Source organism: Aquarana catesbeiana, linkage group LG01, assembly GCF_042186555.1.
Source record: "Aquarana catesbeiana isolate 2022-GZ linkage group LG01, ASM4218655v1, whole genome shotgun sequence".
In the NCBI taxonomy this organism is placed as follows: Eukaryota; Metazoa; Chordata; class Amphibia; order Anura; family Ranidae; genus Aquarana; species Aquarana catesbeiana.
In genome coordinates, this window is record NC_133324.1 from 468,612,194 (window position 1) to 468,627,124 (window position 14,931).

The following is a 14,931-nucleotide window of genomic DNA, read 5'->3' on the forward strand; positions in this document are numbered from 1 at the left end:
AGACAAACATTTAGTTAGCTGTATATTTGCTGCGCAGAATGTCGGACCATTAAAAATTAAATGTTTGACCAAAACAATATCTAACTTTGTCTAATAGCACCTTTGCATAAAAGCTACAGCTCTGATATATTGGGGTGAACCCTTCATTACTGGGTCCAGCTTGCATAAATATATTACAATAGCTTGTTTTCTATCATGCTGTTTGTGTAAGAACTCCAGTTTCATGTTTCAAAACACAACTTTTTCCTGGCAATATTATAATAAATGATAACAATACCCTGCGGTCATGGAGAGATGTCCATAAATCCAAAATATTCTTCTGCTTATACCACTGTACTTACAAGAAAAAGGGGCACATTATTTCGCAATCCACACATTGCTTTGGATTTCAAAAATAAAAATAAATAAAACAAAAGGATCAACAATCTGTATGATGGATCAGAAAGCATCAAAAACTATAAAACAACTGTCTGCAGGTGGCATCTATCCTAACAGGGTGTGTGGATTTGATGTGATGGGTCTGTTATATTTAAATTTTATTTATTATTACTCTTACATCATGGACCGCACATCAAGTTATCATCAAAAACCTTACAATATCATTTTTGTAGAAAAACTTCTTATGTATCCCATCCATCTTGGCATTGTTAAATATTATGGCAGCTTTATTCCAAATAACAACCTCATCTTAATCTTTTTTTCTCTCAATAAGGGCTTATTGTATAAATGTAAAATTACAAAATTGTTATCTTAATCTAAACTAATCTCATTCATTACAAATTTCCCCATTAACCTGAATTTCATTTCCAACCAAAGGTTGTCTAAACCAGTTTCAATATATCTATATAATTGTTAAACTCATATTAGAAATGAATACTCATTATTACTTAATTTTACTTAATTTCCCGTTTTTAAATGCACTGTTTCCACTATCAAAGGATATTCAATGTGTGCAATACACGGTTAAATGTAACCTTCATTTTACCATGTTTGGAAAACAGATTCAAAATAATTGTGATCACATTGTTTACCATTAGATTCGTTAACCCGGCACATGTTTTGTCTAAAAAACTGGAATTGGCATGGTGTCCTTCCAGCTTATCACTGACCTCTCAGGGACATTCTTTCAGGAGAGCACAAAGGAGGGGGTCACATCTGCATATATGACACACACAAGCAATAGAACTAAAGGTCCCAGCATTCGCACACACATACACCAATATCTCTCTAAAATCGTTTACTTTTTCCCATTTTACACAACACATGCATATCATTCTCTCACTTTCTTTTAACTCACATTAATATTTTCCTGCCTAAATTCTGCTTTCCTTATTTTGTTCAGATATCTTTTATATCTAGCTTCTATGATCAGACGGGCAGCCAGAGTGCTCATCCCATCTTCCCTCTCTGACAACATATAAAGTATTCTGTTTTAATTCTCATTTCTCTGTTTCTGACTTTTACTAGTTGTAGTGCCTGACCCCAAATTCATCCCACAACTTAACATGAAAATGTCCCTTTCTGTCTAGTGTTAATGTCACCCTTGATCCATCCTGCTCACATAGATAGCTGTTTCTCTAGCTGTTTACTCTGCATGATTCTTAGTCCCTGTGGACCTTGGTAACCCAGTTGCCCATTGTGGATCCATGTCCACTCTAACCATTAATCTAGGGGCTCAGTATAGGCGGAACCGCACCTTTGGTTCATATATAGTGCTCCTCTTGCGCTGGGCATTTTTGAGGGTCTCTTACCCTTCATTCTCTTACTTAATTCAATGCTCATAATGACTGGCCAGTCTTCTCTCTTCTCTACGTGTGCCTATACCCACTTGCCTCTAAACTACTTTATCTAGCAGATTTACTACATTTACCTGTGAACAGCACTATTCTTCCCTTTCTTATCTATAACACTCCAATGGAAAATAGACAGGGACAACATAACATATAACCACCAATCAATACAGTTCGATTAAGGGGAGTAAAATAGGTACCCTTTGTCCCGAAAATGCCTTACCGATCAAGGAAGTCTGATAACTCAAATGTAAGCAAAAGGCTTACCTCAGCCGGCTGATTATCAGAAATTCCCGGATCGTCTCAAGCTCCTCGTTTCGGATACTCAGGGTCACCTGGAATCCCCTCCTAAGGCAAAGCTCGCCATGCTGACTCAGCTAAATTGATGATAGGCAACTCCTATCCTCATATTGATTAGTGGTTCCAAATTAATAATAACTACTGCAGTAGGGAACAGACACAAAAGATACGCTCAGCATCTTTCCAAATTACTGTTCTGCTTTATTATGACGCAATTGAAGGTTTTTATGCACATGATTACGTAGGTATCACATTAATATTACAATTGTACGTTTATGGTAACAAGGGGCGTTACATAGGCAGGCTAATTCTAATCAGGACTCGAAAGAATGTAAACATGTACTGAAAACATTATTAGTGCTGTGTGCACAGTGAGGGCAGTGTGCAATACATACAAAATACAATACAATTATATACAGAACTTACAAATTTCCATTACATTACTTTATATGCAATAGGCACCTAGAACCTTTTAATAAGAAAAGTTAAACAAATTATGAGCGGATCAGATACAATTATTGAATCAAAGAAACAGAAAGTGGGCCATCTTACCTGTATATTAACTACATTGGAATACTCCTAAAGATTTTGTGGTAAAATATGGTTAACCACTTTCCGCCCAGGCTATAGCCAAAAGATGGCTACACCCCGGGTTTACTTTGCCAGAAGGATGCCCTGCAGCACGTGGGCAGCGCGCTCTATGTTCGCTGCGTCTTTCGAATCGCTTGGATTGGGGTAAAGGGTCAATCACAGCGGCCCTTTACCACCTGATCAGTTGTGTCCAATGACAGCTGATCATGGATGTAAACACAAGCCGGTTATCGGCTTTTTTTTCCTCACAGTGTGAGGAGAGGAAAAGAGAGCTGATAATCAGCTTGTGTTAAAAGGAAATCTATACTGATAATAAGGGAAATAATTATCAGTGTCCTCATTATCAGTGCAGTCCCAACAATGCCCACCAGTGCTGACAATCAGTGTCCACCAATGCCTCCTCATCAATGTCACCTATCAGTGCTGCCTATCAGTGCCCATCGGTGCCACCTATTAGTGCCACCTAGCAGTGCCCATCAGTGCCGCCTATCAGTGCCACCTATCAGTGCCCTTCAGTGCTGCCTTTCAGTGCCCATTACTGCCACTTTTCAGTGCCCATCAGTGCCGCCTATCAGTGCCCATCAGTGCCACCTATTGGTGCCTATCAGTGCTGCCTAATCAGTGCCCATCAGTGTCCATCAGTGCAGCCTATCAGTGCCCGTCAGTGCAGCCTCATGAGTGCACATCAATGAAAGGAAAACATTACCTGTTTGCAAATTTTTGTAATAAGCTATTCATTTAAGTTTTTTCAAAATTTTGATCTTTTTTCGTTTGTTTAGCAAAAAATAAAAAACCCAATGGCGATTAAAGACTAACAACAGAAACATCTATTTGTGTGGAAAAAAATATAAAAATTTCATATGGGTACAGTGTTGCATGACCGCACAATTGTCAGGCAAAATGTGACAGTGCTGAAAGCTGAAAATTGGTCAGGGCAGGAAGGGAGTAAAAGTGCCCAGTAGGCAAGTGGTTAATAATTAGTAAAATGCCATATGCACACATAAATAATGCACCCCCAAACTAAATCTTCCTGGTCTGATCACTGACTTTGCCTTCCTAAATGTTTGGCTAAGCTGACAGCTTTAAACATGGGGAAGGATTAAAAATTCTGTCAGTTTTTAACTACTGCCTGTGATCTAATTAAGTAGATTTTCCTTAACTTTTGTGGGGTCACCAAGACAGGATATGAATATCTATCTACTGTGGACAAAGAAAGCAGTCTTTAGTAGAGTGGAGAATGATTAGAACCTCTTTCAGGTTTGATGTGTGTGTCTCTGTAGAAGAGATTCTTCTTATATTCTCTTTGGTCACAGAGATAGAATTTGAAGAGAAATTTCCCATGTGGGGAGAAAATCCTGATAGAGGCTTTATGCCTTATCCACTCTATCTATTGTAAAGCATAGTCTAAAATCATGAAGGGCATCATACTAATATAAATTTTCTTTGCTAATTGAGACTTTGTGGGTGTAAGTAAGGTGAAAGTGACACATTTCCCCCTTATTGGTAATCATTTTGCTCAAACTTTGTTTGTGCAAGCATTGTATAAATCTGTCCTGCACTTTCCCTGGCCTTCACTTTAATTATTTGTATCTAGTTTATTATACTTGCTTTCTGCTCTCTTTCTTAGGGTGGGCACCTTATATAAAGCAAGTGCACAAGATCATCTTGTTATCTAATGCCGTGTACACACGATCGGAAATGCCGCCAGCAAAACTCAGATGAGAGCTTTTTGTCGTAAAATGCGACTGTGTGTACACTCCATCGGTCTTTTGCTGGCAGAAAAAGATTGAGAGCACGTTCTCTATTTTTCGGTCGGGAAAAGTTCCTATCCGAAAATGCGTTCGTCTGTATGCAATTCGGATGCGCAAAATATCATGCATGCTCGGAAATAATTTGATGCATGCTCGGAAGCATTGAACTTCATCTTCTCGGCTCGTCATAGTGTTGTACGTCACCGTGTTCTTGACGGTCGAAAGTTCAGAGAACTTTTGTGTGACCGTGTGTATGCAAGGCAAGCTTGAGCGGAATTCCGTCGGAAAAACCATCCAAGTTTTTTCTGATGGAAATTCCGATCGTGTGTACGTGGCATAAGACTGCACAGACATCCTTAAATGTGAATAGTCTAAGCACTTCAGCAGTTGGACTCATTAAAAGCCTACACCAGTGAATAATACAGGAAACCTAGCAGTCAAGCTACAAATTCCGGTTGCCAAATTATGTGACAGCACAAAAACAGGGATCAAATCTTCAAACACACAATATTAACATTAAAATTGCTTAAAATTAAAAAAACCTAAGAAGTAATCATACATTTACTACAATTTTTAAGTACATTTTAACTGCTGACTTTACTCATGTACTCATTCTACCCCTTTCTACCACAGATATATAATAGAAAAATAATGTGTTTAATAAGTAATGAAATTTTTTTTAACTTTATGTGTGTGCTGATATAAGTTTGTTAAATTAAAAGTTGATTTATATTTTAAAATGTAGCCTTTTTGCCATCTAATTTGCTTTGAAAGCCTTTGGCTCGAATAGTTTAATATTCAGGCAAGATAAATTCTGTCCAGCTGTGGAAAATAAAACAGCACTATCACTATTATGTTAATTGATTTTTCATGCATATTACTTTCCCAGACTCTGCAAATGGGCATCAAACACTTCTCAGGGCTGTTTGTCATGCTCTGTATAGGAATTGGTGTATCCATTCTTACCACTATTGGAGAACATATTGTATTCAGGTTGGTTCTGCCGAGGATTAAAAAGAAATCCAAATTGAAGTACTGGCTTCATACTAGTCAGGTATGTATATGCTTTTTTGCTTTTATGATGCATTGCTAAAATTGTTTAAATTCATTATAAGTGGAAAAATGTGTTTAAATTCATTATAAGTGGAAAAAAAATATTACTTGCTTGATTCACCAAGACCAGTAATAGTTTCAAAGTTATCTATCTATCTATCTATGTATCTATCTATCTAATGCAGTGACTCTAAGCTAGCTTTGCCTCATACAGTACTGTTATTATCCCAAGTATGTCTGATGTAAGACTCATTTGCCTTTTCGGTATAAAACTAATACTGTAATAGTCCATGCACACTAGGCACCTGGAAGAATGACAGAACCTCTGGCAGAAAAAAGTGACATAAAAAATGCTCATAATGGCTAATATTGCACACATGTTTATGAGCATGTATGTGTGCATATAAGCATTTTTTCTAAAACATTCCCCTCTGCTCATTTTTAATTATAATCAATTTACACTTGAAAATGTCTAAACTCTGTGTTTGTGTGCATTTCTGTGTGTCAAACATTTTCCTTTCAAAAATGCACTTGTGATGGGGTTTTTGTTTCTGCCTGAAAAATTCTTCACTTCAAATATGCCTGTGAATGCCTAAATGTGCATGGACTCATAGTCTAACATGGATTTGCTTCTACAGGCTGAAAGAAAAAAATGCCAAACGCCTGTGGAATGCCAAATGCCCACCTGCAAAAAAAACTAGAAGTCAGCAGCTACAAATATTGTAGCTGCTGATTTTTAATACGGACACTCACCTGTGCAGTGTTCGCGCAATGTCGGCACCCCAGCTGATTTTTTGGATCGGCTGTCGGGTGCTGCCGCTGCCATTCCTGGTAAGAGAAACCAGCAGTGAAGCGTTTTGGCTTCACAGCCGATACCCTACTGCGCATTCGCGAAGCTTTCTAATTTGCCCAGAGGCGGAGGAAGGACGAGGGGGGGCGAACTTCCGAGGGACGGTGCTGCGGCGCTGTCTCCTGAAGTAGGGAAAGGATACCTGTCAAAAACAGGTACCCATTCCCCACTGCCCCCTGAAAGGTGCCAAATGTGTCACCGGAGGGGGGGGAGACAGATACTGTAAGTGGACATTCCACTTTTGGGTGAAACTCTGCTTTAAGCTCAGTGTGCATGAGGCCTAAATGTTATGATTTTGTGTACCGTGAGTGTGCCCAATAACACACATTTTACCCACACATTTTACATTTGTGTAAATTTGGAGTGTGTAAAGCCAATTAACAAAATTGTACTATTCTAGCTATAATTCCTCACCATTTAATAAAGAAAATTTCAGTTTACAATATATTTTATGAAAAGTGTATCTAAATTTGGGTATGTTTTTATACTCTTAAATTAATTCTGGATATTTCAGTCTCTAGCCTTATTATATCAGATACAATGTAAATTTCCCTTAGGACCCTTTCACACCGAATGCAGTTGGATGCAAGTGGCTGCAGTTGGATGCATTTTGGACTGCACTCCAACTGCATTGTCAGCCCAAAATCAAGGTAATCCTACGGGCATAGTTTACATGATTGCAGTGCAGTACAGCGCAGTCAAAAAAAGTAGAGCGCTACTAATGCACAAAACACACATGCTGCAAACACACTGCACCGTGCCCCTTTAATCCAAGAAAGCCAAGCCCAAAAATATATAGAAAAATGCACTGCAAACACAGTGCTAAAAGCAATCAAAGCATGAGTCAAGCGCGCGTCAAGAGTGATTCAAACACGCTTCAAATGCATGTAAACATGCAGTCAAAAATGCACAGTTATTGGCAGTTTCTCGTGTGAATGGGCCCTTAGGACACTTAAAACATCCTTTTATATTTTTATTTTTGCCAGTTAAAGCTACAAGAGGAGAAAGTAAGGAAAATAAATTCACCTCTTGTCAGAAACCATGAAATCAGACCGAGACAGAAATACAGTTAAATCACACTTGTTTAATAATAAAACTAAAAAGAACAAACGTAGTCAAAACATAGCCAAAGTTCAGTAACTGGAACAGGTAGTCAGCCAAGCCAGAAGTCAGGGATCAAAGTAGTGGAACAGCAAGCAGGATCTGGAGCCAGAAGGGATGTCAGCAAAGCCAGTCTTTAAACAGGAACACAGGCGATAGTTTCTTGTGATGTGACCAAGGTGAAGGTAGAGCTCCTCTGGACAGGATGGCTCAAGTAGGCAGGACTGATGAGCAGGATCATCAACAGCTGTGTAACTGTGGCAAGAGATGGGAGCTGGCAATTAGCCGACAGCTGAGCGGCCAGCTCAGAGAAGGAAGGGCTGAGCATTTTTCTTTAGGCAGTATATAGCACATCTTGTGTGTCTGACCTTCAGATCTATTTCCCACTGCAGGATGTAGCTGATAAAGATATCCTAATATTTAATCTTGTCCTTTAGTAAGTAAACAAAAAAAATATTCTGGCACAGATTCACATATTTAAAGTGACTCTGTAAATGGGGATTAGGGATGAGCTTCGAGTTCGAGTCGAACTCATGTTCGACTCGAACATTGGCTGTTCGCAAGTTCGCCGAACAGCGAACAATTTCGGGTGTTCGCGGCAAATTCGAGTGCCGCAGAACACCCTTTAAAAGTCTATGGGAAAAATCAAAAGTGCTAATTTTAAAGGCTAATATGCAAGTTATTGTCATAAAAAGTGTTTGGGGACCCAGGTCCTGCCCCAGGGGACATGGATCAATGCAAAAAAAAGTTTTAAAAACGGCCGTTTTTTCAGGAGCAGTGATTTTAATAATGCTTAAAGTCAAACAATAAAAGTGTAATATCCCTTTAAATTTCGTACCTGGGGGGTGTCTATAGTATGCCTGTAAAGGGGCGCATGTTTCCTGTGTTTAGAACAGTCTGACAGCAAAATGACATTTTGAAGGAAAAAACTCATTTAAAACTACCCGCGGCTATTGCATTGCCGACAATACACATAGAAGTTCATTGATAAAAACGGCATGGGAATTCCCCAAAGGGGAACCCCGAACCAAAATAAAAAAAAAAAAATGACGTGGGAGTCCCCCTAAATTCCATACCAGGCCCTTCAGGTCTGATATGGATATTAAGGGGAACCCCGGCCAAAATTTAAAAAAAAAAAAATGACGTGGGGTTCCCCCTAAATTCCATACCAGACCCTTCAGGTCTGGTATGGATTTTAAGGGGAACCCCGTGCCAAAAAAAAAAAAAAACGGCGTGGGGTCCCCCCAAAAATCCATACCAGACCCTTATCTGAGCACGCAACCTGGCAGGCCGCAGGAAAAGAGGGGGGGACGAGAGTGCGGCCCCCCCCTCCTGAACCGTACCAGGCCACATGCCCTCAACATTGGGAGGGTGCTTTGGGGTAACCCCCCAAAACACCTTGTCCCCATGTTGATGAGGACAAGGGCCTCATCCCCACAACCCTGGCCGGTGGTTGTGGGGGTCTGCGGGCGGGGGGGCTTATCGGAATCTGGAAGCCCCCTTTAACAAGGGGACCCCCAGATCCCGGCCCCCCCTGTGTGAAATGTCCTACCATTTCACTAAAAAACTGTCAAAAATGTTAAAAATGACAAGAGACAGTTTTTGACAATTCCTTTATTTAAATACTTCTTCTTTCTTCTATCTTCCTTCATCTTCTTCTGGTTCTTCTGGCTCTTCTGGTTCTTCCTCCGGCGTTCTCGTCCAGCATCTCCTCCGCGGCGTCTTCTATCTTCTTCTCCTCGGGCCGCTCCGCACCCATGGCATGGGGGGAGGCTCCCGCTCTTCTCTTCTTCTTCATCTTCTTCTCTTCTTCTCTTCTTCTTTTCTTCTCTTCTTCATTTTCTTCTCCGGGCCGCTCCGCACCCATGCTGGCATGGAGGGAGGCTCCCGCTGTGTGACGGCGCTCCTCCTCTGACAGTTCTTAAATAACGGGGGGTGGGGCCACCCGGTGACCCCGCCCCCCTCTGACGCACGGTGACTTGACGGGACTTCCCTGTGACGTCACGGGGAAAGCCACAGGGAAGTCCCGTCATGTCCCGTGCGTCAGAGGGGGGCGGGGTCACCGGGTGGCCCCGCCCCCGTTATTTAAGAACTGTCAGACGAGGAGCGCCGTCACACATCGGGAGCCTCCCTCCATGCCAGCATGGGTGCGGAGCAGCCCGGAGAAGAAAATGAAGAAGAGAAGAAGAGAAGAAAAGAAGAAGAGAAGAAGATGAAGAAGATGAAGAGAAGAGCGGGAGCCTCCCCCCCATGCCATGGGTGCGGAGCGGCCCGAGGAGAAGAAGATAGAAGACGCCGCGGAGGAGATGCTGGACGAGAACGCCGGAGGAAGAACCAGAAGAGCCAGAAGAACCAGAAGAACCAGAAGATGAAGGAAGATAGAAGAAAGAAGAAGTATTTAAATAAAGGAATTGTCAAAAACTGTCTCTTGTCATTTTTAACATTTTTGACAGTTTTTTAGTGAAATGGTAGGGGTACTTTTGTACCCCCTTACCATTTCACACAGGGGGGGGCGGGATCTGGGGGTCCCCTTGTTAAAGGGGGCTTCCAGATTCCGATAAGCCCCCCGCCCGCAGACCCCCACAACCACCGGCCAGGGTTGTGGGGATGAGGCCCTTGTCCTCATCAACATGGGGACAAGGTGTTTTGGGGGGCTACCCCAAAGCACCCTCCCAATGTTGAGGGCATGTGGCCTGCTACGGTTCAGGAGGGGGGGGCCGCACTCTCGTCCCCCCCTCTTTTCCTGCGGCCTGCCAGGTTGCGTGCTCGGATAAGGGTCTGGTATGGATTTTTGGGGGGACCCCACGCCGTTTTTTTTTTTTTTTTGGCGCGGGGTTCCCCTTAAAATCCATACCAGACCTGAAGGGTCTGGTATGGAATTTAGGGGGAACCCCACGTCATTTTTTTTTTTAAATTTTGGCCGGGGTTCCCCTTAATATCCATACCAGACCTGAAGGGCCTGGTATGGAATTTAGGGGAACTCCCACGTCATTTTTTTTTTTTAATTTTGGATCGGGGTTCCCCTTTGGGGAATTCCCATGCCGTTTTTATCAATGAACTTCTATGTGTATTGTCGACAATGCAATAGCCGCGGGTAGTTTTAAATGAGTTTTTTCCTTCAAAATGTCATTTTGCTGTCAGACTGTTCTAAACACAGGAAACATGCACCCCTTTACAGGCATACTATAGACACCCCCCAGGTACGAAATTTAAAGGGATATTACACTTTTATTGTTTGACTTTAAGCATTATTAAAATCACTGCTCCTGAAAAAACTGCCGTTTTTAAAACTTTTTTTTGCATTGATCCATGTCCCCTGGGGCAGGACCCAGGTCCCCAAACACTTTTTATGACAATAACTTGCATATTAGCCTTTAAAATTAGCACTTTTGATTATTCATGTTCGTGTCCCATAGACTTTAACGGTGTTCGCGTGTTCGAACGAACTTTTTTCCTGTTCGCATGTTCTGGTGCGAACCGAACAGGGGGGTGTTCGGCTCATCCCTAATGGGGATAACAAAATTACAAAATGACAGTGTCTATGAGGAAAATAGCTTTATGATTACCTGTTCAGCAGCTTGTTTGCTGTAATGTTGCTTTGTAGCATAACTCCCGCCACCAATTCTATTTCACACCTCCAGATGTGTGGAATAGCGTGTCCATCGCTGACTGCTGTTATTCTCCGAAGGACCCCTAGGTTGCTATTGTGTCCTGCAGTGATTAATGGTCAGCGCCAGGAACTACAATGGCCAGCAAAATGAAGTAACTGCTGCAGGTGTGGATAGCTGAACTGCTGAAGAATGAACACACATCAGATTGGTGGGTGCACGCCCTGTCACTGCTGCAGACAAATGGATATACAAAAATAGGATGGCAGCACTCCCATATTAGATGCAAAAAATAGAAAAGGTAATGGAGGAGATAAAATCATGAAACAAAAAGCAATGACATAGGCAATGGCTGGGGCAAAAGGTGACGCGTTTCACACGGCTGGCGTGCTTCGTCTAAACCAAGACAAAGTACGCCAGCCGTGTGAAATGGGTCACATTTTGCCCCTGCCATTGTCTATGTAATTGCTTTTGTCTCATGATTTTATCTCCTCAATAAACTTTTCTATTTCTGCATTTAAAATTGGAGTGCTGCCATCCTATTTTTGTATATTCATTTATCTACAATGGCCAGCAGTAGAACCCATATTTGACCAGCGCAAGGAGTTTATACAACCAGCACCAGTAGCTCTGATCGAAGGTTCAGAAATCCAGGCTACTGGTCAGGCAATTATAATACTGCTTTCTTCACGGTGTACAGAGCTACTTGGTGGCAGACTTCCTTCAACAGGGCAAAAATAGAGAAAGCCACTTGGGAGGCTCTGTTCTATACATTTAACACATTGTAATATTTACAAAATGATTACTTTTTTATTCAAGTCTGTAATTGTTTTTCCTTGTAAGGCTTTCAAGCAAACACAGACCGAGATGACAATGCAAACAGGGTACTACCTTAGGCAAAAAGAAAGTTATAGGTCTCAACATCACTTTGTTCCTACATAAAAATAAAAGTTTCTTGCAAGATAAGGCCACCAGCTCAGACACGGGCCTCACAGAAGTGATGGGTACAAAGAATACCATCTTGTAAGTGTGAATAGAGAGAGGAATGTCTATTGGGTTTGAAAAGCAGTTTCTGAAGTGTGAGGAGTAGGGATGAGTTTTGAGTTTGAGTCAAACTCATGTTCGACTCGAACATTGGCTGTTCGCCAGTTCGCCGCACAGCGAACAATATGGGGTGTTCGCGGCAAATTCAAAAGCTGTGGAACACCCTTTAAAAGTCTATGGGAGAAATCAAAAGTGCTAATTTTAAAGGCTTATATGCATGATATTGTCATAAAAAGTGTTTGGGGACCTGGGTCCTGCCCCAGGGGATATGGATCAATGCAAAAAAAGTTTTAAAAACGTCCGTTTTTTCGGGGGCAGTGATTTTAATAATGCTTAAAGTGAAACAATAAAAGTGTAATATTCCTATAAATTTCATACCTGGGGGTGTCTATAGTATGCCTGTAAAGGGGCGCATGTTTCCTGTGTTTAGAACAGTCTGACAGCAAAATGAAATTTCAAAGGAAAAAAAGTCATTTAAAACTACTCGCGGCTATTAATGAATTGCCGGTCCGACAATACACATAAAAGTTTATTGATAAAAACGGCATGGGAATTCCCCACAGGGGAACCCTGAACCAAAATTTAAAAAAAAAATGACATGGGGGTCCCCCTAAATTCCATACCAGGCCCTTCAGGTCTGGTATGGATATTAAGGGGAACCCCGGCCAAAATGTTAAAAAAAATGGAGTGGGGTCTCCCTCAAAATCTATACCAGACCCTTCAGGTCTGGTATGGATTTTACAGAGAACCCCATGCCAAAATTTAAAAAAAAATGGTGTGGGGTCCCCCCAAAAATCCATACCAGACCCTTATCCGAGCACGCAACCTGGCAGGCCGCAGGAAAAGAGGGGGGACACGAGTAGTTTTAAATTACTTTTTTCCTTTGAAATGTCATTTTGCTGTCAGATTGTTCTAAACATGGGAGACATGTGCCCCTTTACAGGCATACTATAGACATCCCCCAGGTACAAAATTTAAAGGAATATTACACTTTTATTGTTTCACTTTAAGCATTATTAAAACCACTGCCCCCGAAAAAACGGCCATTTTTAAAACTTTTTTTTGCATTGATCCATGTCCCTGGGGCAGGACCCAGGTCCCCAAACACTTTTTATGACAATAACTTGCATATAAGCCTTTAAAATTAGCACTTTTGATTATTCATGTTCGTGTCCCATAGACTTTAATGGTGTTCGCGTGTTCAAACAAATTTTTTGCCTGTTCGCAAGTTCTGGTGTGAACCGAACAGGGGGGTGTTCGGCTCATCCCTAGTGAGGAGACACAAGGGAATGAACAAGCAAAGATACATGGAAAATTCCCTGTACAAAGGTCTTAATCAAGGAGTGATAGGCCAACAATCTCTAAATTAAGACTTTTTTATAATTTCCATGTTTTTACTTTTTTATTTATTTACATATGTTTTCTTTATAATTTTAATTATTTTATACATGGGCAGGGGCAGCAAGGCTGCAACTAAAACACTTGCAAACAATCATATTTATGGAGGCGACTCAATATGCATTTAAGGTACTAGTCTGCACTGCTGCAGGTAAAATATCAAAGAGTACCATCAGTGTGTTTGGGAAAATTTGTGAATAAGAAGCTGACTTTTAATAAAACTAATCAACCCTGGATCACAGAGGACTACCAAATATCTCCTGCAGATGTTGCTGATAAAATCAATACAGTTGTTTTATATACACATATGAAAAACAAAAAAGAAAACTGTGCTAAGTGCTTAAAAAAATATTTAAAATAATTAAAATCAAATCAAATAAATTCTAATCACAGCTGCATTCAAATACACCTAAATACTAGTGCATCAAAATTAAAATATACAATTATGTTGCACACATTGTGCACAAGACATATATATATGTAAATTTGTTTACAGTGTATTATACTGATGGTGGTGACAATATGATTTATTTATTTTTTGTCTTGTGCACAATGTGATTAGTGATTTTAAAGACACAGCGCAACATCATTTTATAATTTTCGTTTATATACATGTAACTAAGATAAGACCAAACACTTTTCAGGTATATGAGGATACAGCAGAGGGTTATGGTGCACCTGGGATAAGGTTGTGAGGTGTTTTAATTGAACTGTTTTTAAATATTTTTTCAGAGGATGCAGTAACAGGCTGAGAAAAAATGTCGGAACTTGAATGGGCTGTCAGCAAAACTACCCCAGACTAAAAGTTATAATAATAATAAGAATAATAAAACAAACAAACAAAAAACACATAATTAATAGAAAACAATAGCTAATATGTTAACGATTGAAGAACTAGCCATCAATCAGGTATTGGGAACATGTATTGGTCCTTAAAAATAATTTTTGGGGTACACATATGAGCATACAAGTACCCCAGCATTGCAATTCATAGAACCCAAGCATACAGTAGTTTGTTAAAGTAGAAACAAACCCAACAGCTAATAAAAATCATATAAGCATTAACACGATAATATCACATAAAAATTCTATTTTTTAATTGTAATTGCTAGTCTTTATGAAAATAACCACTGGTAATGCTGATATAAATATATCTCCTGCCTGTAAATCACCCATTTATATGATCTCCCAAAGGAGGCTATAAGCTTCTGTGCTGATGCACATTGCCCAGGCTAATTCCACAGTTTTCCCAATAAAAAAAGGCCTGTGAAACAACTGCAGCAATCCACAGTTAGAAAATATGTCCCGTGAAAAAACACATAAACCAATAATGCATGTGGACAAGGGCAGTCTATAAAGAGGCTTTGGGGCATCAGCAGCATTAAGATGTAACAAATGATGAAAAAAGTAACAATTCTTCCCTCCCCTGCCATGAAATTTTCCAA

The 14,931-nt window shown here is 40.5% G+C and overlaps 1 protein-coding gene across 1 annotated transcript in view; it reads left to right on the forward strand.

Moving 5' to 3' along the window:
- The window catches only part of GRIN3A (glutamate ionotropic receptor NMDA type subunit 3A), a 596,809-nt gene that overhangs the window by 530,626 nt on the left and 51,252 nt on the right, over positions 1-14,931 (forward strand). Inside the window, exon 7 of the mRNA XM_073591206.1 lies at positions 5,322-5,486. Within this exon, the coding sequence (XP_073447307.1) occupies positions 5,322-5,486 (165 nt within the window). The remainder of the gene's footprint in view (positions 1-5,321; positions 5,487-14,931) is intronic.